The following is a 22,754-nucleotide window of genomic DNA, read 5'->3' as shown; positions in this document are numbered from 1 at the left end:
CTGCTGGGAGTGCTGTCTCCGCTTTCCTGGCACAATGGCACGCTGTTTGTGTGTGCCCCTTGGGGCTGCGCTTTCTCACAGCGGGGCTGCCGGCTTCTATAAGTGCTAATTAGGAGCAAGGAATTTGGAGACGCGCAGGAGCTGCAAAATCTGGATGAGCTAAAGTTCCCCAGTGTTAAGTGTATATATGAGTGTGAGAGAGAGAGATTGGGTCAATGGGTTTGGTCTGCATTTGATATAAATGCAGGGTTGCCAACCTCAAGTGTGCAAAAATCATGAGGGTTTTTTTTTTTAAAATGACACATTTGGGGTTCTTTTTATTTAATATCTGCCTGGAGGGCTAGAACACTCCCTCCTTTGTTTGACTGAAAGCTGCAATTCTCATGTAAGCACATGGCGACTGGAGCCGAGGCGTTAAAAACATGCCAAGTATCATGAGACATGGGATAAAATGGCGAGTTGGCAACCCTGCATAACGTGTGTTTGCAACATGGAAAGAGCAGGACCATGTTTTTCTTTAGGAAGCTGTCAGTGTACAACACTGCGAAATCCTCTCCGTTTTCGCAGCATTAGGGCCCAGTCTTGCAAACCCTTTGTGTACGTGGGCCATGATCCAAAGCCTCTTGGAGTCAGAGGAAAGACTCCTGTTGATTTCCCTGGGCTTTGGCTCAGACCCATAATTCCCACTGACCTCTGCAGATGTTGTGTATGTTGTGAACCTGTGTGGCAGGCATGAAGGCGGTTCTGGTTTACTGCATTATGAGAGATACCATGAATTGATAATACAGCAGGTAAACTTCCATGTTGAATGTAAGAGGCCATAAAGCCCAGGGATTAACACAACCTTGGGGTAGGTCTGCCACATCCAGTGCATCACACGTAGCTACTTGTCATCTTTCTCACCTCTCTCGTGTGAGACCTTTTCTCCTCAGACCCGTCAGGTCCCTCAGTGGCTCTGTGTATGACATTAAGATTCTAGGGTGCGCTGCAGTGAGAGGTTAGATTCATGGGCCAGCCTCCAAAGACCGAACTTGACTTGTTAGATGGGAGAAGTAGTCCTGAGGCTTGTTTCTGTGGTGACATGGGATTGGTATGTCGATGGCTGAGAGCCGCTGGACTGGCTTCTTTGGACTTTAAAATCTATGCACCTATACTGGACTGAACTGTAACCCCAGAGGCAAGCACCTCTTGAACACTGGGGCTTGGGGCCAACTCCAGTCATTAGCCAGCATGCGCTGCAGCAGTATCATTGCTGGGCCTAGCCTAGCTGTCTCCCATCTGTAGCGTTCAGTACTAGCCTGCTTTCGCAAGTCCATTGCTGTTCTGCCGGGTCAGGTCACAGCCTGAGCTGGTAGTTCTAGGGCTAGCAGGAAAACACAGCTCCAACACTCATGGGTCTGTTCCATGTCCTGCATGCTCAGCTTGGGGGGATGAAGAATCCTTAGTGCACTGAGGAGAAGAAGGAGACAGGGTGCTGCTCACGCCTCAGGGAAGAAGAGTGGTTACGGTTCCTGTAAGAAACGGGCAAACTAGACATGGTTCAAGGGTCCATCTTTGGTTTGAGTTTTGAGTGAAAGTTCTGGTCTGTCCTAATTTAACTGGAAACCTTTAACCCCTCCCTAGCTCCTGTCTGTTTGGGTTCTCCTGGAGACTGGCTAGAATTATTATTATCATCCCCCTTTATACACATGGGGAAACTGAGGCACAGAGCGATACAGTGCCTTGCCTAAGTGTCAGAACTTGGAATAGAGCCCGTGTCTCCTGACTCCTAGTTCTGTGGCTTAGCCACGAGAGCATCTGTCCTAGCTTGCTGCCCCTCCGGCAGATTATAAAGCCGCTTTGGAGGGAGTCCCGCCTAGTCCAGAAGGATAGTGGCCTTGTTGTGTGGCTTCCAGGGTCTGCTGCTGAGAGGTGTCGAGCCCTTGCAACTCCAGTGGACTTCCCCTTGGCTCAGCAGTCAGGGCTCCTCTAGGGCCTGTTAAGCAGCGTGTCTGCGTGGGCAGAGTGCTGTGGGGATGCAGAGCAAAGCCACAGCGGCAGGGCTGGGGGTTGGCAACAAAGCCACTCGTCCCGGCTCTCAGGAAAGGGTCTCTCCGCGCTGTGGCTTTTCCCCAGGCACCAACCCACCCACACGTGACTCCCCAGCGTGGAGCCCATCTCTGACATCAGCCCACAGTGCTGCCGGTGACGTGGCTTGTTGCTTTGAACTCACCCCCAGCCCACAGGCCGCCTCTTGAGGGCTGCTGCTCTCCGTTTCACTTCCCAGAGGCGCCGCACTGCAGAGATGGATGCGGGCATCTGGTTTGCATGTAAACATTTTACTTTCTGGTTTCAGAGTAGCAGCCGTGTTAGTCTGTATCCGCAAAAAGAAAAGGACTCCTTGTGGCAGCTTAGACGCCTTCTGAGCGGCGGGCAAAGAGGAAGCCCAGGGACGCAGGCCGAGACCCAGCTCATGCTGCAAGGGAAGGGGAAGGCAGGACCTCTGCCAGGGGTCGGCCCCTGCTCCCTCCCACACCCCACAGCCACAGAGCCGAGTCAAAGAGGTGACGGGGCGGCTGCTCCCAGTGCCAACGTGGCATCGACTGGGGAGGGTTTGTTTGGGAGCACCCGGCCCGGCGCGCGTTGTTAGAGCAGGTGGGTGCTTCTCTGCCACGGACGCAGAGCTACATAATGGGTTATGTAGCCCAGCCCAAGGGGAGAGTGGAGGGGGGGGAGTGCTGACGTGAGGCCCGGGAGTCAACATGCCTTCTTCTGGAGCAGCACTTACTGAGCCCGTCAGTGCCCTGCTCTGATCCCCACGACGCTCCTGACCAGGACATTGGAACAACCCAAGAGGAGACTCCCCCTCCTCAACCCTCTCCAGAGTGAGCGCCACGTACAGTGGGCGAGGAGTTTGGGCAGGGTTCTGTGGAGACCCCTGAGGGAGCAGGGAAGCGGCGATGTTTACACAGCTCCTGGCTGTGGTGTCCCTGGGCCTTCGCTGAAGGGATCTTGCAGGGCGGCAGACATGGACAGACCCGCTGCCCCCAGCCGCGGCATCCTAGAGATGCCATGGAGAGGTTTTGGCCGCACACCCAATGCCCCGTGCCCGCTGGAGTGGAGTGCCCGACTCGGCTCTAGCTGTCCTTACACTCATGTAGCGCAAGCATTGTGGCTGACTCTGTTTGATGTAATAGGGGACAAAGGAAATCCCCACACTCTCCCCTACACCCAGGGCAGCTGAGCAAGCCAGCTACACTCCAGCCTCCCATCTAGACTCATAGATTCATGGATTATAGGGCCAGAAGGGACCACTAATCTGTATGACAGGCCATTGGACTTCCCTGAATATTGTTTAGATTGTAGGCTCCCTAGAGCAGGGACTGTTTCTGTTCTGTGTTCGTGCAGCGCTGAGCACAATGGGGTCCTGCGGCTACTAGGTGCTCTGGTGCTAATAGGAATAATAAATGATGTTGTTCACTTAGGGCAATGGCCCAGCTTACTCCCTCTCTGTAATGACAGCAGAGAGGCAAAAGATTGCCTCTATCAGTGATGACCCCCCCCCAGAAGATGGGGAGAGCACACTGGGGTGTATTAACCCATGCATTTGCCCCATGTTACCTGTGGTTTGTCTGCTCTCTAGTGAAGACTACGTCAGTCTCGAGGGCTGTCAACCTGGCACCGTTCGCTAGCACCAAACTCCCACTGTGGGCCCTGACGCTGGTGTGGTCACTGTTGGAAACTGGTGTGGTCACCCGTGGAAAAACTGCCTCAGAATTCTCCTCTCCCTTGTCTGGAGAAAGCATTTTAAAGCCACCTTGCCCGCAGTTTGCACCTATAACGTGACCACACAAAGTGCAAGGCAGAGGACCCTCAAGCACAAGAAAGAAGCTGTAATGGGAAGAGAAAGGCAGGGGGAGAGAAAGGAAGCAGATGACAAAAGCAGCGCATGCTTATGCTTCCCGATAACATTTGGAATCGAAACTGTGTGGGCTGGTGGTTAGCCGTCACATTCTGCATGACTTCCCTGTGCTGGTGCTGCAAAACTGTGGTTCTGCAAGAGACAGCTAAGTTTAATGCTCTTAGCAGAGGATGGATGAGCCAGTGGTTGAGGCTTGACCCAGGTTCAATTCCCTGCTCTGCCACAGACTTTCTGCGAAATTCTGAGCAAGTCTCTCTTTTCCTTAGTCTCTCTGGACCTCAGCTCCCCATCTGTAAAATGGGGATATTAGCACTTCCCTACCTCACAGTGGGGTTGTAAGGATAAATACAGGAAAGACACTGAGGTGCTGAGATAACGGGGCTCTATAAGTATCCTAGGGAGACACTTTGTTCCATTGTATCTATGTTTTCATGCTGTGTCCATCACCATCTGAGTAGAACATAGAATCATAGAAATGGAGGGCTGGAAAGGACCTCAAGAAGTCATCAAGTCCAGTCCCTGTGCTAAGGCAGGACCTAATAAACCTAGACCATCCCTAACAGGTGTTTGTTCAGCCTGTTCTTAAAAACTTCCAATGATGGCGGTTCTTCAATCTCCCTTGGAAGCTGATGCCAGAGTTTAACTACCCTGAGGGTTGGAAAGCTTTTCCTCATATCTAATCTAAATCTTCCTTGCTGCAGATTACTGCAGCCCATTGCTTCTTGTCCTACCTTCAGTGGACATGGGGAACAATTGATCACCATCCTGAGTTGCTCCCTCACCCTTTTCTCAAGACTAACCGTGCCCAGTTTTTTAACCTTTCCTCATAGGTCAGGTTTCCTAAGCCTTTTATCATCTGTGTTGTTCTTCTGTGGACTCTCTCCAATTTATCCACATCTTTCCGAAGGTGTGGCACCGAAAATTGGACACTGTACTCCAGCTGAGGCCTCACTAGTGCTGAGTAGAATGGGACAATGAGATCCCATGTCTTACATATGGCCACCTGTTAATACACCCCAGAATGATACTAGCCTTTTTCCCAGCTGCATGCAATTGTTGACTCATATTCAGCCTGTGATCCATTATAACCCTCAGATCCTTTTCAGCAGTGCTACGGTCTAGACAGTTATTCCCCATTTTTTAGTGGTGCATTTGATCTTTCCTTCCTAAGTGACATACTTTGCCCATGTCTTTATTGAATTTAACCTTCTTGATTTCAGCCCAATTCTCTAATTGGTCACGGTCATTATGAATTTTAATCCTGTCCTCCAAAGTACTTGCAATCCTGTAACATTATACCCTCCCAGTTTGACAGAGAACCATTGATAACTAGTCTTTGAGTACGGTCTTTCAACCAATTGTGCACCAACCTTACAGTCATTTCATCTAGACCACACTTCCCAAGTTTGTTTGTGAGAATGTTATGTGGGACTGTGTCAAAAGCCTTACTAAAATCAAGATACATCATGTCCATTGCTTCGCATCTATCCACTAGGCCAGTAACCCTGTCAAAGATGGAAATTAGGTTGGTTTGGCATGATTTGTTCTTGACAGACCCATGCTGGCTATTCCTTATAACCCTATTATCTTCTGGTGCTTACAAATGGATTGTTTAATAATTTATTCCAGTATCTTTCCAGATATCAAAGTTAGGCTGACTGGTCTATAATCCCCTGGGGCCTCTTTGTTCCCCTTTTAAAGATAAGTACTATGTTTGTTCTGTAATCCTCACCCATGCCTCCAGGATTCCTTGAAGATAATTGCTAATAGTTCTGAGATTGCTTCAGCTAGTTCCTTAAATACCTTAGGATGAATTTCACCAGGCCCTGCTGACGTAAATATGTCTGACTAATCTCAATAGCCTTTAACCTGTTCTTTCCCTATTTTGTCTTGTGTTCCTCCCCCTTTGTTAATATTAATTGTGTTGAGTATCTGGGCACCATTCACCTTTTTAGTGAGGATTGAAGCAAAATAGTCATGAAACACTTCAGCCTGCTTGATGTTATCAGCTATTAGTTCTCCTTTCCTGCTAAATAGAATGCCTACACTTTCCTTCTTCTTTCTCTTGGCCCTAAAGAACCTCTTCTTATTGTCTTTTATGTCCCTTACTAGGTATAACTCATTTTGTGACTTAGCCTTCCTGATTTTGTTCCTACATGCTTGTGCTGTTCTTTTGCATTTCTCCTTTGCAATTTCTCTATGTTTCCACTTTTTTTAAAATTCCTTTTTGATATTCAGGTCCTTAAAGAGCTCCTGTTGGAGCCATATTGGGTTCTTACTATTCTTCCTGTGCTTCGCTTTCTAATGGGATAGTTTGTAGGTAAGTCTTTAATATTATCTCTTTGAGAAACTGCCAGCTCTCCTGAACTCCTTTTTCCCTTAGATTTTCTTCCCATGGGCCCTTACCTGCCAGTAGTCTGTTAGCTAAAATCTGCTTTTTTGAAGACCATTGTCCGTATTCTGCTGTTCTCACTCCTTTCCTTAGAATGAACTAGAATTGAATAGCTTTTATAATCACTTACCCCCAAATTGCCTTCCACCTTCAGATTCACAACCAATTTCCTCCCTGCTGGTCAGAATCAAGTCTCAATTGGCTGTCCCCCTGGTAACTTCCACCACCTTTGAAACAGAAAAGGTTGTTTCGTGCTTCTCTGGAGCACTCCATATAGCATATAGTGCAGCACTTTTAAAGAGAGAGAGCATCTCACAGACACTTCCCTGAGCAGCTGCTGGGTTGAAAATTACCACTTTGGGGCCAGATCCTCAGCAATTGTAAATGGACTCAACTTCCTCGAGTTCACTGGAGCTACGCTGATTTGCACCAGCTCAGGACCTGGCCTGTGGTGGTTAAGGAAGTGGACAGTAATTTAAGACTTTTCTAGTCCAGAGTTCGGAGACGGCTGTAACGCTAAGTACAAACTGAATCAGAAATGCTGTATTATTGAGGTTGGTCTGCAATGATTAGGAATGCAATGGTTAGAAAGTCTCTGAAGGCTTTTATGTGAGCTTAGAAGCAGGTACAATAATGAATTAGAGATTGTGTGAAACAGAAGGGAATTCCTACAACGAGAATGTTTTGGTATAACTTTACTCAATTCATTTACATTTATTTATCAAACGTGGGGATTTGTAGCCTGTGACTCTTTGCAATAAATAAATAGATTCCCAAGTTAGAGCTACTTGACTAGTCTAAAAGCATGTTAGTCAAATGAGTGATTCAATACATCCTCCATCCCTCTTTATTCTATGAATATAGAACTTCACAGACTCAGGGAGCCTGGTCCACAGACCGGTGGGATCTACTGATTAGCCACTGCCTGAAGAAAGGGATGGGGCAGTGGTGACAGCCTGGGCCCAGAGAACGCTGGCCCCAAACTGCCCTGGGGCCCCAGGGAGGACTCTGTTGCCACAGAAAGTGTCTGACTCTGAGCAGCTGGAAATTCTCTCTCTGGATAACACAGAAGGATTCACATATGAATGATTCCCTTGTGGAGATGGACAGGGGAGGGAGAGCCCAAAGTTTGTGTTACCTTCCCCAAGAGAAATCCATGTTGTGGTTCAGAGACACATCAAGCTCTCCTGGAATTAAATGATGGAACACAAAATATGATGGGCCAGATCAGACCTAGGAGTCCGTCTAGCCCAGTATCATCCCTCACCCTAGATCAGACCAATGGGCCCATCTGTCCTGATATGTTGCCTCCTCCCTGCTAACCTGGTGTGATGGTCAGGGTCCAGACACACCAAGAGGAGAACAGGGGGTCTGCACCCCAGAGAGTAAACAATTGAACCAACTGGTTGAATACAATATTATATATAAAACAATGTCAAGTAAGGCCTTTTAGGAAAGGACGTAATATTCTGAATGTGATGGTCCTTTGAGATGCGTAGACAGACTGAGGTTGTGAATTGATGTATTTGTGTAGGGATAAAACTGTGCTCATAATTCATGCTGCAACCTGCAGCTCCACCTCACAACAAGGGAGATGGTCAGCAAGGCAGGAAGGTGGTCAGCCTGCGTCCCCAGCTAGAGAAGACTCGTTCCAAGCACCTAGCATTGTACAACCTAGAAAAAGACAAGTGAAGGACCATTCCGATTATTGGGAAAACACTGAAAAAACTTGAAACTGAACAGAAAATCCCAGTCTTGGAAAACTAAGAACGGGGGGAACTTCTCCCTCTTTCTTTCTTTCTTTCTTTCTTTCTTTCTTTCTTTCTTTCTTTCTTTCTTTCTTTCTTTCTTTCTTTCAGAAAAATCTGCAAACTCAGTTAAAAGGAAAGGGGTTTGACATGAAGGATATCTAGAACCGAGGGACCGTCTTGAAGGTGGGGAGCTGTCTGTGAAGACTGGATCCACACTTAGGGCTAAGGGGCATGCTGGGAAACTGAGCAAAGGCAATAGGTAATTTGCACTAGAAGAGGCATTTTTATCTAATCTATAATTGTAAAACTTGAGGTTGTGTCTTTACATTGCTTTTCTGTGTAACTTGGATGTGGTTGCTTCGCCTTACTTGTTCCTCTTTGGATCGGTGGTTTTTCTATTAAAATAAACCTTTGGTATAATTTTAGCCCAGACAAGTCTCTGTTGTGCTGCATGGTGTGTGTGTCCCAAAGTGAACAGATAACTGGGGAGCAGATTTCACTCCTTCGGGGGTGACAAACCAGAGGAGTAAAATCCCAGTGTCTGGTAGTGAAGAACTCCGGAAAACGGATTTGGGGAGACTCAGGACTGGAAGGGCTTTTGAGGTCACCATGCAAGGAGTAACTGGGCTGCTGGAAGCTAGGGTGAGACCTTTAGGCTTGTAGGCTGGCTACTGGGATCAAGGCTCTGAGTCATACATAGCACAGCAATACAGCACTAAGGCACCAAAAGTTACCAGGCAAGTGGTGACAGAACCTTTTACTGGTCTGAATGATCCACAAAACATCAACCACTGAATGCAATGGAGGTTGAAAACCTGGACTCCCCAGGGTTATCTACCCAAGGAGGGATTCTGGAATAGCTGAACATTCAAACCCTTCTTTAATCCAAGTTAACTTGCAAGTGTAGACAAGCCCCTTTGAAAATGTCCTCCTGCTGCTTCCAGGATGCTCCATCCTTACTGCTGTCCTTTGTGAGTGGCCCCTTAACCCTGTCCTTAGTAGCAATTCCAGCTAGTTTGTACTGCGTCAAAATACAAAGCTTTGATGATGCGTCAATTTTCTCCCTGCCCCCTCCCCTTCGAAACAGAAACTGTGCGTAGAGGAAGAAAACCACATGTAGGCGGTAGCCATACATTAAAAAAAGTGCTCTGCCAGTTCAGAAAGCATCAGAGAGACAGGAGGCGCTTGGCAGGGGCAGAGCTGAAATAAGCCCAGCCAAGGTACCTGAGCTGTAGCAACTCACAGGGAGAGCAGCTTGAGATATGGCCAAGCAAAGAAGACTCTGTCTCCCCAGGCAGGGGATCTGCTTAGTTTTGTTGATGGACCTGTGGCTGCGGGTGGAGCTGGCTCTGGCGACCGAGTGCTCCAATGATGAATTCAAAGTGGTGACCAAGGAGGGTATTACAAAATGCATCACGTGCAGCTCAGGTAAGGGGGTGAGGGAAGGTTCCTCTGTCTTGTCCACATTGCATGTTGACCACAGAATCAATAAACATAGGGAAGGCAAATTTCAGTGTGACAGGAGCAGCAGTGTGTGCAAAGGAAAGAAGAAGCAGGGGCTTCCCCCTTCTTGTTATCAGAGAGGGGCCTGAGCTGCAAAATTCAGACTAGATTTGTGTTCTTGTTTTTGAACCTGCTGGCACCCAAAGGTTGCCAGTGTGGGGCTCTCTGGATTTGGGTTGTCTCTTTGCAGGGATAGGAAAGAGCAGGCTGCAAAATTTGGATCTGGCTTTGGATGCAGGACCATCCCAAAGCTGAGGGGTGGTTTGTTTCGAGCATGCTGGCCACGCCCAGCTCTCATTAGGATTCGCTGCCAGATCTCTCAGCCAGCAGGGTAGTTGCATCCTCTGCATTTGAGCTAGAAATGCTCTAATTTGTGGGACCAAAAGTTGGAGAGCTGGATTCTCCCCCAGCCTTGCCCCTGGTGTTGCTATTCACGCCTTTGCAAAGTGGGTGTCAAATGCCACTAAATCATAATGCTTTGCACAGGCCTAAATGACAACCAAAGGTGCAAGGTAATAGGGACCCAGGCCCAGAGGCTCAGGGTCATTCCAAACTGTATACAGGTCTTAGGATGTTCATGGAAGAATGAAATTGGGATGTAGTGGAATCTCCATCACTTGTAGTCTTGAAGTCAAGATGGGATGTCTTTCTAAAAGATATGCTGCAGCTCACTCAGAAGTTATGGGCTTGATGCAGGAATTACTGGGTGAGGTTCTATGGCCTGTCTTATAAAGGTCAGACCAGGTGATCTCAATGGTCCCTTCTATCTTTAATATCTATAAATTGCCACACCACATCTAAGGTTCTTCTGGTCTGGTATCATGTCTATAACAGTGGCCAATGTTGTATGCTTCAGAGCAGTTAATTGCGCAATACACACAACTGCTGATCAACTGATGCTTGGAAGCACAAGGGTTGGAAGCCATTGTAAATTTTACCCTAGATGGTGTAACAGCAAATGCTGTTCTCATACAGAAATGGCAACATTATCAGCTGTGGTGTTCCATTTTTCTCGCAGGCAATTTTGCTGCCTAGACAAGGGTTTTGTTACATTATGTGACTGTGAGGTCAGATTCCGGACAAGTGTAAAGGTGTGATGCTCGCACACAGTGAAGTACCCCTGTCCCACCCCATCCTAGCCTTTAAGTGAGTCACTGAGTCTCAGCACACTTTCCCAGTCTCACACATCCACCGCAGCCAGTCACACCTTTGAGCTGGCTGTCTCAGCAGAGAGGTCACAAAATGAGTGGGCCATGGAGACTAAATTCCCCGTCAGCCCCAGGGCAGCGCTGAGACACACTGGTGGGGCAGCGTGTGGGGAGATTGCTTTGCAGTTGCTGTCCATGCTGCCCCTGTTCTGTGCATGGAGGGTTTCAGGTCCCCAGGGCAGTTTGCCAATCCAGCCTCGTTCACCAAAAGTAAAATTCAGACGAAAGAGGTGGGTAACCTCAGGCCAGCCAATGGCAGCTCAGCCCACCCCAGGGCCTTTATCCTACAAGGTGCTGAGTGACTTGAGTTGGCTGCAAATTGAGGGTGGTCAGGAGTGGTTCATTAGTAGCCCGTAATTCACAGGCTTTTTATGTACAGAACAAAGTATTCTAATCTCTCTTTGTTCCTGCAGCTCATTTTCTTTACATGCTGAAGTAATTCCATTAGTTTTGCTCCAAACCATCCAAGAATGGAAGAAATAAAAGGGGCCAATGAGTGACAGGTGAATTGAGGAGTATCAGGTGAATCCTCCTGTACATTCCAGCATCAGCTCAGGAAATCGCTGATGCCTGACCGCTGCCACACACCTTTTTGTTTGACGTCCTGTTGCACTAATCTGTACTTTCCCTGTTTCGCCCTTGATGTTACCCAACTGCTGGGCAAACATGCAATTCTCTTTCCTCTAAATAGCCCCTTTGGGCCTGGTGTGACAAGCCCTGGCCCTAGCTTATGTGATCAGTCTTTCATTTTGATGACCTCTGGAGTCTCTCATCATTCATTTTTCTGTTCCGTTTTATTTTAAAGGGTGTCAAAAATTAGAGATGGGAACGAGTTGTGGAGTTCAGATCTAGATTTGGAGCTGAGCTTCTCCCAATTTGGAAGGCAGAGGGGGTTGGCTCTCTGGTTTGACTCTGTGTGAATTTATTTTGGAAGCAAATGTCTGAATGCCAGGGAGGGGCAGGGAATGAGAACTATGGCACTGGTGGTCTGGAATCCTGTGGGCAGCCCTCTGACACAGGGCTTTGCCCGACTATGCAGGGCTTCGCCAACAGACTGGAAGCCCAAGGGCTGAACGCAGAGCCCGTTCCTGTGCGGTGTTCCCTTTGGTCATGCAGCACCCATCACCTCACAGTACTGAGGCCTGAAATTTGCAGTAAGTACCAGTGGACTGCAACTGCCTGCATTTGTAATATGATGCATTGCATGCTGGGACTCACTGGCTGTATTTTCCATTAAAGGTGGGGACAGCCAGGGACTTCTGGGGGTTACCTTTGGCCCCAGGGTTCACCTACCCTAACAACATACTTGGCTCTAGGAATCCCAGTGTGCTGGAGGAGTCACAGTGGGTCAGATTCTCCACAGTTTACCTCAGTGCCACCCCACTGACTGAAACAGAGTCCTTCTGGATTTTCACCCGCGTAACTGAGAGAGTGTTTGGCCCCATGTCTATATATCCTTCCCAGAGGCACCCTCCTGCCTAGAAGGAGGTTCTCCAGCATCACCCAGTAATGCCCATGGTTAAATAACAAGAGCCAGTTTCTGGTCTCTGTCATACCAAGTCTAACTCTTTGCTTTCCTAGTGACACTCGGCCTTTCGGATCCATGCCCTGACATCCTGAAACCGACCTGTAAGTGTAGTCCTGGGTACCAGTGTAGTAATCTTCCATGTACGACCTGCAGGCCACTCCCTCAGTGCAAGGCGGGGACGGAGCTGAACAAATCAGGTAACTATAGGAATGCAAATGAGTCTGTCAAGTTGAGCTCCATGAAGGTGGGGAGGGGCGTCAGTCAGCAGACATTGTACATACGTCCTCTACAGGGGTGCATTCTGGAAGCTGCCCGGTGGTAAGGAGGAGATGGTTCAGCAAGCCAACCATCAGCTGTGAAGTGGCTGAAGTCCATGAAGAAAACAGTTCAGATCCTGAAAAAAAAAAAAAGAAAAAAATTATTTGCTAGCTCTTTCTGGGCTACTTTGCAGTTCTAAAATGATGGTGATGGCAGGGCAGGAGGGGAGTTGTGAAAATTTTACCTCAAAAGATGTGTTTTTTGCAGCCAAACAGGCAAAATGTCAAAATTCTTCACATTTCACTGCAAAAACTCGTCTCTAGTATTTTACTCTATAATAAGATCATCTTTGTGTGTTCAGCAATTACACTGAGGAGCGTAATATAAAAATGATGGATGGACAGAGTGAAAATTTGGCCGGATTTCACTCCAAAAGAGTCCTCTTTCTGATTGTAAACCAACCAAATGCATAGGGTTGGAGGGGAGGGGTCATTACATGGATCCAATTTCATGACATACCAGGTTTCAAATCTAATTGCTAATATTTTGCACAGCTCTGGCGCATAACAGCGAGTATGCAAAGAAGGGAAATGAAAAGGGAACTAAAAAACCAGAATAGATGAAAAAAAGGTGGAATAGCAGGTTTTAATTTAGCAGCCAATCATAGTTTAACAATGGGGAGATAGGGCGGTGTTGTGGTTGAGGCATTGGCCTGAGACCTAGAAGATGTGGACTCGAGTCCCAGCTCAGCGACATGCAGGCTTCTTGGGCAGGGCCAGCTGGCTCTACCGTTTTCGCTGCCCCAAGCTATGAAAAAACCTGTCGCCACCGAATTGCCGCCGTAGATGGTGGAACGGATAAGCTGCCGCCGAATTGCCGCCACTGCGGAAACTCTGCCGCCCCTTTCTGACGGCCGCCCTAAGCACCTGCTTGGAACGCTGGTGCCTGGAGCCGGTCCTGTTCTCGGGAGACCTTGGCGGGAAAAACATTTAATCTCTCACTGCCTTATTTTTTATGGATAAAAGAAAGATAATGATACTTCCCTATCTTGCAGGGTGGGTTGACCTGATGGCTCTGTAAATATGCAAGATGTGCTCAGAAATTATAGTGATGGGGCCCAAACAAACAGGTGGATTTTAGGAGGGGGCTGATTCAAATCCCATTAAAGTCAAGTGTAAGATATGCATTGATTTCATTTTGAAATTTTCAAAATGTCCCATTTTGGTTTCTTAAGTCTAAACATTTAGACTAAAAAAGGGGTGGGAGGGAAGGTCAAAATTGGAATGGAACATTTTGAAATGATGGAAACGAAACATTACATTTGACCCGAAATGAAGTGTTATTTCATTTTCTCTCTACAACATCCCAAACAATAGCGCTCCCACTACCTCATCTTAGGGGACTAGTCTACAATCTAATGGATCTCCCTCCTCAGGGGTTTCTCCTAATGTCCATCTTAAAGTGCTCCTTTCTTACATTCATCCCATTCCCCCAAGTCGTAGAAATGCAGAGCTGGAAGAAACCTGAGAGGTCATCAAGTCCAGCCCCCTGCACTGTGGTAGGACTAAGTAAACCTAGACCATCCCTGACAGGTGTTTGTCCAACCAATTATTACAAATCTCCAGTGATGGGGATTCCACAAGCACCCTCGGAAGCCTAGTCCAGCGCTTAACTACCCTTAGAGTTAGAAAGTTTTCCCTACCATCTAACCTAAATCTCCCTTGCTGCATATTAAGCCCATTACTTCAATTGACATGGAGAACAATAGTTCACCATCCTCTTTATAACAGCCCTTAACATATTGGAAGACCCTCTCCCCCCCGTCCTCTTTTCTCAAGACTAAATATGCCCTGTTTTGTTAACCTTTCCTCATAGATCAGGTTTTCTAAACCTTTTCTCATGTCTGTTGCTCTCCTCTGGACTCTTTCCAATTTGTCCACATCTTTCCTAATGTGGACAATTTCCTCCTGTGTCTTACATACCACACTCCCCTTAATACACTCCAGAATATTGGCCTTTCTCACAGTTGCATCACGTTGTTGACTCATATTCAGTTTGTGACTCTTACAATCCCCAGATCCTTTTCTGCAGAGCTAACACGTAGCCAGTTATTGCCCATTTTGTATTTGTGCATTTGATTTTTCCTTCCTAAGTGAAGTACTTTGCCCTTGTCTTTATTGAATTTAATCTTGTTGATTTCAGATCAATTCTCCAATTTGTCAAAGTCATTTTGAATTCTAATCCTGTCCTTCAAAGTACTCGCAACCTCTCCAAGTTTGGTGTCATCTGCATATCTTATAAGCATGCTATCCACTCTATTATCTGATCCATTAATGAAAATATTGAATAGTACTAGACCTAGGATTGATCTCTGTAGGACTCCCTTCCAATTTAGCAGTGAACCATTGATAACTACTCTTTGAGTACCGTCTTTCAACCAGTTGTGCACCAACCTTATAGTCATTTCATCTAGACCACACTTCCCAAGTTTGCTTATGAGAATGTTATGTGGGTCTGTGTCAAAAGCCTTACTAAAATTAAGGTATAGTATGTCTATTGCTTCCCACCTGTCCACTAGCCCAGTAACCCTGTCAAAGAAGAAAATTAAATTGATTTGGCATGATTTGTTCTTGACAAATCTATGCTGGCAATTTCTTCTAACCATACTGTCCTCCAGGTACTTGCAGATTGATTGTTTATTAATTTGTTCCAGTGTCTTTCCAGATATTAAGTATCGGGGGTAGCCATGTTAGCCTGTATCCGCAAAAACAACAAGGAGTCCGGTGACACCTTAAAGACTAACAGATTTATTTGGGCATAAGCTTTAGTGGGTAAAGAACCACTTCTTCAGATCCATGCATTTTTTACCCATGAAAGCTTATGCCCAAATAAATCTGTTAGTCTTTAAGGTGCCACTGGACTCCTTGTTGTTTTTCAAGGTATTGAAGTTAGGATGACCAACCTATAATTTCCGAGGTCCTCTTTGTTCCCCTTTTTAAAGACAGGCACTGTGTTTGCCCTTTTCCAGTCTTCTGGGACCTCACCTGTCCTCCATGACTTCTCAAAGATAATGGCTAATGATTCTGAGACTGCTTCAGCTAGTTCTTTAAATAACCTAGAAAAAATTTCATCAGGTCCTGCCAACTTGAATACATCTAACTTATGTAAATATTCTACTGGTTCTTCCCTATTTTGACTTACATTCCTTCTCCTTTGTTGTTAATATTAATTGTGCTGAGTATCTGATCTCCAATAACCTTTTTAGTGAAGACTGAAACAAATAGGCATTAAACCCCTCTCTTTCTTGATATCATCAGTTATTAGCACTCCTCTCCATTCTCCATATTTACTCTGAAATGTTTGAAGATGGACCATACTTGTCTTCCTATGTAGCAATGCTGCCTCCCAGAAGTAATCCCCTTTCTTTTCTCTCCTAGGCACTGATCACTTCAAATTCGCCTGTGAACCCTGTAAAAATGGAACCTATTCTGACACTCTGAACAGCTGTTGTAGGCCTTGGACTAAGTACGTATTTATGTGGTTAATTTTAAATTTTTTAAAAAAATTAAAGCCACAGTAATTAATTATCCAAGAGTCTGCTGGGTTACTATTACAGGTGTTTTTGCTTGGCAGGATATCACATAAATCTTTTCTTTGGTTTTGTACCCAACCAATCTTAAAGTGAAACTTGGGGAAATCAAAAAAAACCCACATTTTTCACCTACTTTCAGGTCAAAGCCACAAATTGACCCAAGCGTGGATACAGTTTGAAACTGGGTCTGGGTGGGATTGAATCTTAACAAGCTTCTCAGCAGAACTGGTCCAGTGTATCCAGCCAGAGCAGCCATAATTTGGCCAGCTGTGCTCTAAAGAAATAAAAAATACAGGAAAGAGAGACAGGTGGAGTGGGAGAGAAGGCGGAAGCCGGGGACAGAAACAGAGAGAGACGTTCTTAACAATGCTTTGCCTTTTTCTTAGCTGTGAGAGTTCTGGATTACGAACAATCAGGCCAGGAAATCATACCCATAATGTGGAATGTGGCATTTTCGGAGCTGTGACCCCAGTTCAGCAGCAAGGTACATCCTGGATGGCAGATCATTTACTTCAGACTCTTCCTTTCCTCAAGGCATTTAAGATCATGATCCCCAGACAAAGGCCCGATCCTGGGTTTGTGCCATCATGGTTGCTTGGCATGGAAGAAATAACCCTTGAGTTCCCTGTGGTATTTATGAAGCAGCATGAATTGCTGAGAAGCCCAGATTTAAACATCATGAAACATTGCTAACAATAATAACCATCAAAGGGTCAGGAGGAGAAATGTAGGGGTGGTAATAGAACTGTTCCTTAGCAAACAGCTTATCAGAGTTTTCCATCCGGCATCTGCTGCTCTTTAATAGGGCGCTCTCAAGAGACACAACTTAGCAGTTCATCACCCACATTCAAATTTCTGTCTGTCTCTGACTCCCCCACCATGTGCCAGTTGTCGGTCCCACTCACCCAGATGTCAATTAGCAGCAGACCCCGGAAACTCAAGTTACTAATGGGGAAAAATATTGAGCCCCATCCTGACAGGTACCAAGCATCTCTGATGGGGTCTTGAATGCCCTCAGCTCTCAGAGATCATTGGAGTTGAGGGGCCTCAGCAGCACTAGGCCCTTTGTATGCAGATATCTTAATTTCTACTGGGCCAGGTCACTGGAGCTGCAGGAAGGGTAAACATTTGGTCCACTGTGTGTTGTGTTCCTTCAGGGAAACCCTAGGCTGGGTTTGACTTGCACCCTGTGACACTCCATTGAAGCCAAAAGTAAATGGATGAAAAGATAGTGCCAGAGACATACTAGGTCCTCATTACAACACAGAGAGAGGAGGACGCTCGTGTTTAAGCAATGTAGAGATCATGCATGCTACCCACAAACAATGATCTCCTGCACACATGATCCCAGGCCAGTTCTGACCTTTGTGATTAATAACCCATACTATGGTTTTCCCTTTCCTAGTTCCCCGTCTGACTCAGACGTAGATTAACACACTGCTCCCTCATTTCCTTGGAAGCGTTGGCTTCCCTGTAGCACAGGGCTGGGCTGTGGGTCATGTGATCCATGGCCATGTATTTCATTTCATCCCCCCCTGCTCATCAGATTCCAAGTACACCACCATCCTGGCGATATTGACTGCACTGGGTGTATTCATTCTCATCCTGATGACTTTCTTCCTGCACCTTTGCTTATGGACGCTGAAGAAAGAGAAACTCCACATCATTGAAGGTCAGTGCATCTGTATGGACTATTTCATGGTAGCTGAAGGGAAGAAGGCATGGGTCAGTGGCTAAGGCCCTGTGGACTTGGTAGATCTGGGTCAGTTCCCTGCTCCACCATTGACTTCTTATGTGACCTTGGGTAAACCACTTCAGTTTATGTCTACACTGCAATCAGAGGTGTGATTGCAACTTAGGTTGGCACACTCACGGGATCCTTAATCTAGCTAGCAAGGCTTAAAAAAGCTGTCAAGAGGTGTGCAAACCCTTCAGCGCAGGCTGTGCAAACCCACTTGGAACAGTGGCTATGTACTCACATTGCTAGCTCATGCTGTCGAGTCTTCGTTGCTATTTTCAGCTATGCTGGCTAGATTAAAGCTAGCGTGAGTAGCCAACCTGAGCGGAAAATCACACCTCTGAGTGCAGTGTAGACATGCCCTAAACCTGTCTGTGCATTTATCTCCCCATCCCTTCCTCAGAGGGATATTGCAAAGGTAAATATGCTTAGGGCGGAGAGCTGCATGGGGACCAGGTAGATATAGATGTGATGTGTGTCCTGAAGCAGACACTTTGGATGCATAGGCATTGTTTCCTGGTTTGCTTACACAGCAGCAACCAGCAGGGAGAGGGGCTGGTTTTGTGCGTTTATGCTGTGTGCACAAGTATTTGTGGCCTGCAGGGTGTGTGACTGAGCGAGGAATGAACAAGCAAAGATTATACTGCCCGCTCTTCTAAAAGTATAATGTAGTTCAGAATCTTGAGCTGGATTTGGGCTTAACCTATAACAGACCCCACCCAACACCGAGGGTCAGATTTTCGTTTGCATGAAGGCACTAGATAGTGCCGTAGCAGTGCAATGGGGCTCTTAAGTGGAGGTAAATACATTCACACACAGTCCAAGGCCCCCTTACCCAGTCTGAGCAATACAAAGGGGCCTTAAGTGTCTACACTGCGAAAAAAGCCCTCTTGCAGTGAGTCTCAGAGCCCAGGTCAACTGACTCGGGCTCATGGGAGTCACTCTGCGGGTCTAACCGTAACAGTGTGGAGTTTGGGCTTGGGCTGGATCCTGGGCTCTGAAACCTGGTGTTTGGGGGAGCAAGTCAGAGCCCGAACATACACCCTGCTATATTTTGCCCAGGTTCTGAGACTCACTTCCATGAAGGGTTTTTCTGCAGTGTAGACACACTCTTAGTGTCAGTCAGAATCTGTCCCAGTATTATGGACAACGATCCAATCGTGTCCTTTCAAGGCTCATGATCCATCCACTTGAGGGCAGAAATGAGGCAATCCCTGGCTGAGGGCCTATCATGGGGGTCCCCTAAGCATCCTACTTTCCGGCAGACATTCCAAAACAGGAGGTACTAGCCATTGTGTTGAGGTGTATAGCGCATAGTATAGATTTTCCATGTGGGTTGCAGCACTTGAGATCTTTGCGGGCCTCACCTGGACTCATTCCAAGTTCTGAGGCGATACGATACCTTAACATCTCCGGGTGGACAGCAAGAGTAGGCTCATTCATCGCTGAATGTGGTGCACCTGTCAGACACCTGTGAAATGCTGCTTCCCATTCCTTACAACCGCAACCCTAATGTCTGCTCCTTCCCTGGGGGTGCTCCCTACAGAGCCTGACCATCCCAGCATTCTGCTGCCACCGACGTGCCGCCTGGTCGAAGATACTTACAGCTGCCAGTTCCCAGAGGAAGAACATGGAGGCAAAATCGCTGAAGGAAAACTCTCTTATTGCCCTAGTGTGGGGCCACACTGAAGTTGCAGATGGAGTGAGAGTTGCTGCCAGAGGAGCAGAGCTGGGCTTGTCAAACGTAGAGCAGAGAGGGACAAAGGGGCAATTTTAAACATAGCAGCAAGAAGTGGGCTTTTGTAACAGATTTTGTGTTAGAAATTGAGGAACCACTAACTCAAGCTGACATTTAGTGCAGCCAGAATCCCAGCTCTATGTTCCTCCTTTTCTGAGCCCAAGTCCTCCTGAACTCAGTCCGGGACTAGAATATCCGGCTCTGATTTTCCCCTGGGCATCCTCTGCTCATGACCCTCCCTTACTGTGTTGCATTTCCGTGGTGTGTCAGGGTCTCTCCATGAGGCCCTACAGTTGCCTCTCTCCTGGCCATGTGAGTATGTCCCTGGGGAACTTAACTGAAGTTTTCATCAGGTGTTTTACCAAGGTGGCACATGTGTCTGTAGGACATATATGAAGGGAGTGAGGGGGGCAAAGTGTGGCTAAAGGAGCATTTTTAGTCTGCAATACTGCAGTCAACCATATTGTATTCCACTCGCCCCGTATTGCCTTCCATTGGTAGGTGAAAAGGGGAGCTCTCTCTGAATCTGTGAAACGTTTTGCTCTCGGGTGGAAACAGGATTTCCTTGATGCTTTTGCTGATGGCGCAAATCTCAGTGCACAGCTCTTGTCCCTGTATAGTTTCCAGTCTGAGGCTACGTCACTTAACATGTCTGTGGGCCCTGCTCTGGAGACAATCAAAGGCCCTTGTGTTTGTTTGCAGAGATTCTTGCAGCAGAGCAAGAGCCTTGGCTTAGCGATAGGAGAACATGGGGGTGTTTTGGGTTCCATGACACCTCAGGGAACATTTGTTTTTTGCCATGGGAGCCATTTTTGTTTCAGGAATAGTCAATTAAAAATACAATCAAAAACCCAACCTGAGGCCTATTTACAAACCATAAAGAATCTGCTTTGTAAATAATTCTCACCCAGCTTCTAAACAAAACAAAGGCCAGGACTTGCACTTTTGGGCAGGGCCAAGGGAAAACTGTGCCTCCAAGATCTAGCTCCTCGGCTGGTATAGACCGGAGAAGTGCAATGGACGAGACCAGCAATTTCAGTGGGGCTACGCTGATGTACGCCAGCTGCGGATCCAGCCCCAGAAGTTTTGAATTATGTTAAACTAGAACCCCAGATTTTCACAGAGTACCACCACTGGTAGAATGAATCCCTTCTGCCTTAATTTTAAAGGCCAAATCCTCATCTTTGTGGTCAATCTCCTTCACCGGAGCTACTTTGCATCAGCAAAGGATGTGATCTTTTGGCTAAGACTCAGTGTCTTTCTTTGACACCATCCGAGTGCTATGTAGTTTCCTAGCCCTGCTCTCCTCCCCCTGCCCCCTTCCAGGAAAGACCGATAACTTTGGAGACAAATCTCTTGATGACTAAAAGCTCCCTGAGCCAGGATGAGGTTTTGAGTCAGAGTTCATACAAAGAAAATGCAAATACCACCTACCTCAAACCAGGACGTCAATTTCCTCCTCTGATTTTTGGCAAGATAATGAAGTTAGGCCTATAAGTTAAGGCAAGCACTGGAAATATTAATGCATGGTGAATAGAAATTTGCATTTTTCTGTTAAATGATAATAAACTGTGTTATCCTTAGCTGTACAGACATGTAAAAAGAATGTAATGCAGTCCCATAGATAAGGCCTGCTCAACAGAGGAATCTCATATTTTGAAAGCAATTCTGTACGTCTCTACAATTCCTGATCACACATTCTGTAATCATTTGGGCGGATCATTGGATTCCTCACACTGACACGTTTCCATAATTTCAGTGTGTCACCTTCATACTGCCAAAGCAGAGTTCTATGGGGATTTATTGTTCTAACATTATTTTGCTTGCTTCCTTTTGTGTGAACTATCGAATGTTGTGATTTGGTGCAGTAACTGTAAGAGTGAAATCAGGTGGGAATGATTGTGAGTTATAGCACAGGATGAGAAGTCTGGACTCCTAATGCTGCCACTGGCTTGGTATCTAGCCTTGGGCAAGTCACTTAACCTGTTTGTGTCTTGGTTTCCATATCTATAGTAGAGGCATTGTGTGACATAACTGGTGTTTGTAAAGCATTTGATGTTTCTCTAACGCCTTTTGAAGTATCATTCTTACTCAGGAAAAGCACTATTTACCCTTGCACCCTCCACCCACCACCTTGTGAAATTTGACCAGTTCCTCATTAATTCTCCAACATTTACCATGACGCTCATGGGTGCGGCTAAATCACATCAGCAAAATTATAAAAACGAGGACGAGAACGGGGTTTTGTTCTGCTCCAGCTGTGGAATGTACAGACCCACAGCTGGGGTGGGAGGTGAGGTGAGTGGGAGGAGCCAGAGGGAACGGACCCCAAAGGGTGACTTTGCCTTTGTCAAGGAGTTTATATTCTGGTGCACTTCATGGCTTTGAGCTATCACTACCCTTGCTACTGTTAAAGTGAATGTCCTCCTTGTTCCAACTTGCCAGCTAAGCAAAGGCTGTTGCTGCTGCCCCAGGTGTGAGTGTTTGGAAGCTGTCATTCTGTGCATTGCCTTTCCTTTAGACAGCCATTTTGTTTATTATGTATGTTTTTTTAAAAAAAAAAATCTTCTTGTGACCTTTTGTAAAGGCAAAATAAACATTAGCTCTGACTAATAAATCAATGGAGCTGATCTGAATTGAGCCAAGATTCAGAACAATTGTGGGGGTTTTGGTGGCTGTTTTCTGTTCATTTTTAAATTCTCTTCTTTTGGTGGATTTATCTCCGTGCTCTTGATAGGACTGAATAAGTTTTCTCCACACAGCTCTTCCATATACACCTGGCTTCTACCCTTGCACACCCCCTGCTATTGCACTCCTGTGTCCAGGGCCAGATTCACCATTAGGCTAAAAAGGCTATAGCCTTAGGCCCTCTTACGTTTACTCTTACTGGTCAGGCGGGGGCACGGCCAGGGCCGGGTAACGGTGAGCAAGCTTGCTCACGCAGCCCTGCTGGAGAGTTCCTGCCAGCAGGAAAGGCAAAGCAGCCCCCTGCGGCTTGGCAGGAGCTCAGCCAGCACCGCTCTGCAGGAACACACCGCCAGGGATCCGGTTAACACTGGTGACCGGACACTAAAAATCCGGTTACCACAGGAACCCGTGCCAGCCGTGGCATTGCCCCCTCCCCACCCCACTCCCAGACCCTCCG

General features: G+C 46.7%; 1 protein-coding gene across 1 annotated transcript; it reads left to right on the top strand.

Moving 5' to 3' along the window:
* Positions 1-9,250: 9,250 nt before the first annotated feature.
* Positions 9,251-22,277, top strand: TNFRSF18 (TNF receptor superfamily member 18). Its single transcript, XM_077837210.1, has 6 exons — positions 9,251-9,472; positions 12,337-12,480; positions 15,979-16,066; positions 16,520-16,617; positions 17,680-17,805; positions 19,418-22,277. The coding sequence occupies exons 1-6, from the start codon at positions 9,307-9,309 to the stop codon at positions 19,558-19,560; spliced, it is 765 nt and encodes a 254-aa protein (XP_077693336.1). The 5' UTR covers positions 9,251-9,306; the 3' UTR covers positions 19,561-22,277.
* Positions 22,278-22,754: the final 477 nt, after the last annotated feature.

Source organism: Eretmochelys imbricata, chromosome 18 (assembly GCF_965152235.1).
Source record: "Eretmochelys imbricata isolate rEreImb1 chromosome 18, rEreImb1.hap1, whole genome shotgun sequence".
NCBI classification, from domain to species: Eukaryota; Metazoa; Chordata; order Testudines; family Cheloniidae; genus Eretmochelys; species Eretmochelys imbricata.
The sequence above is the reverse complement of the archived record's forward strand: the minus strand, read 5'-3'. Positions and strand labels throughout refer to the sequence as shown.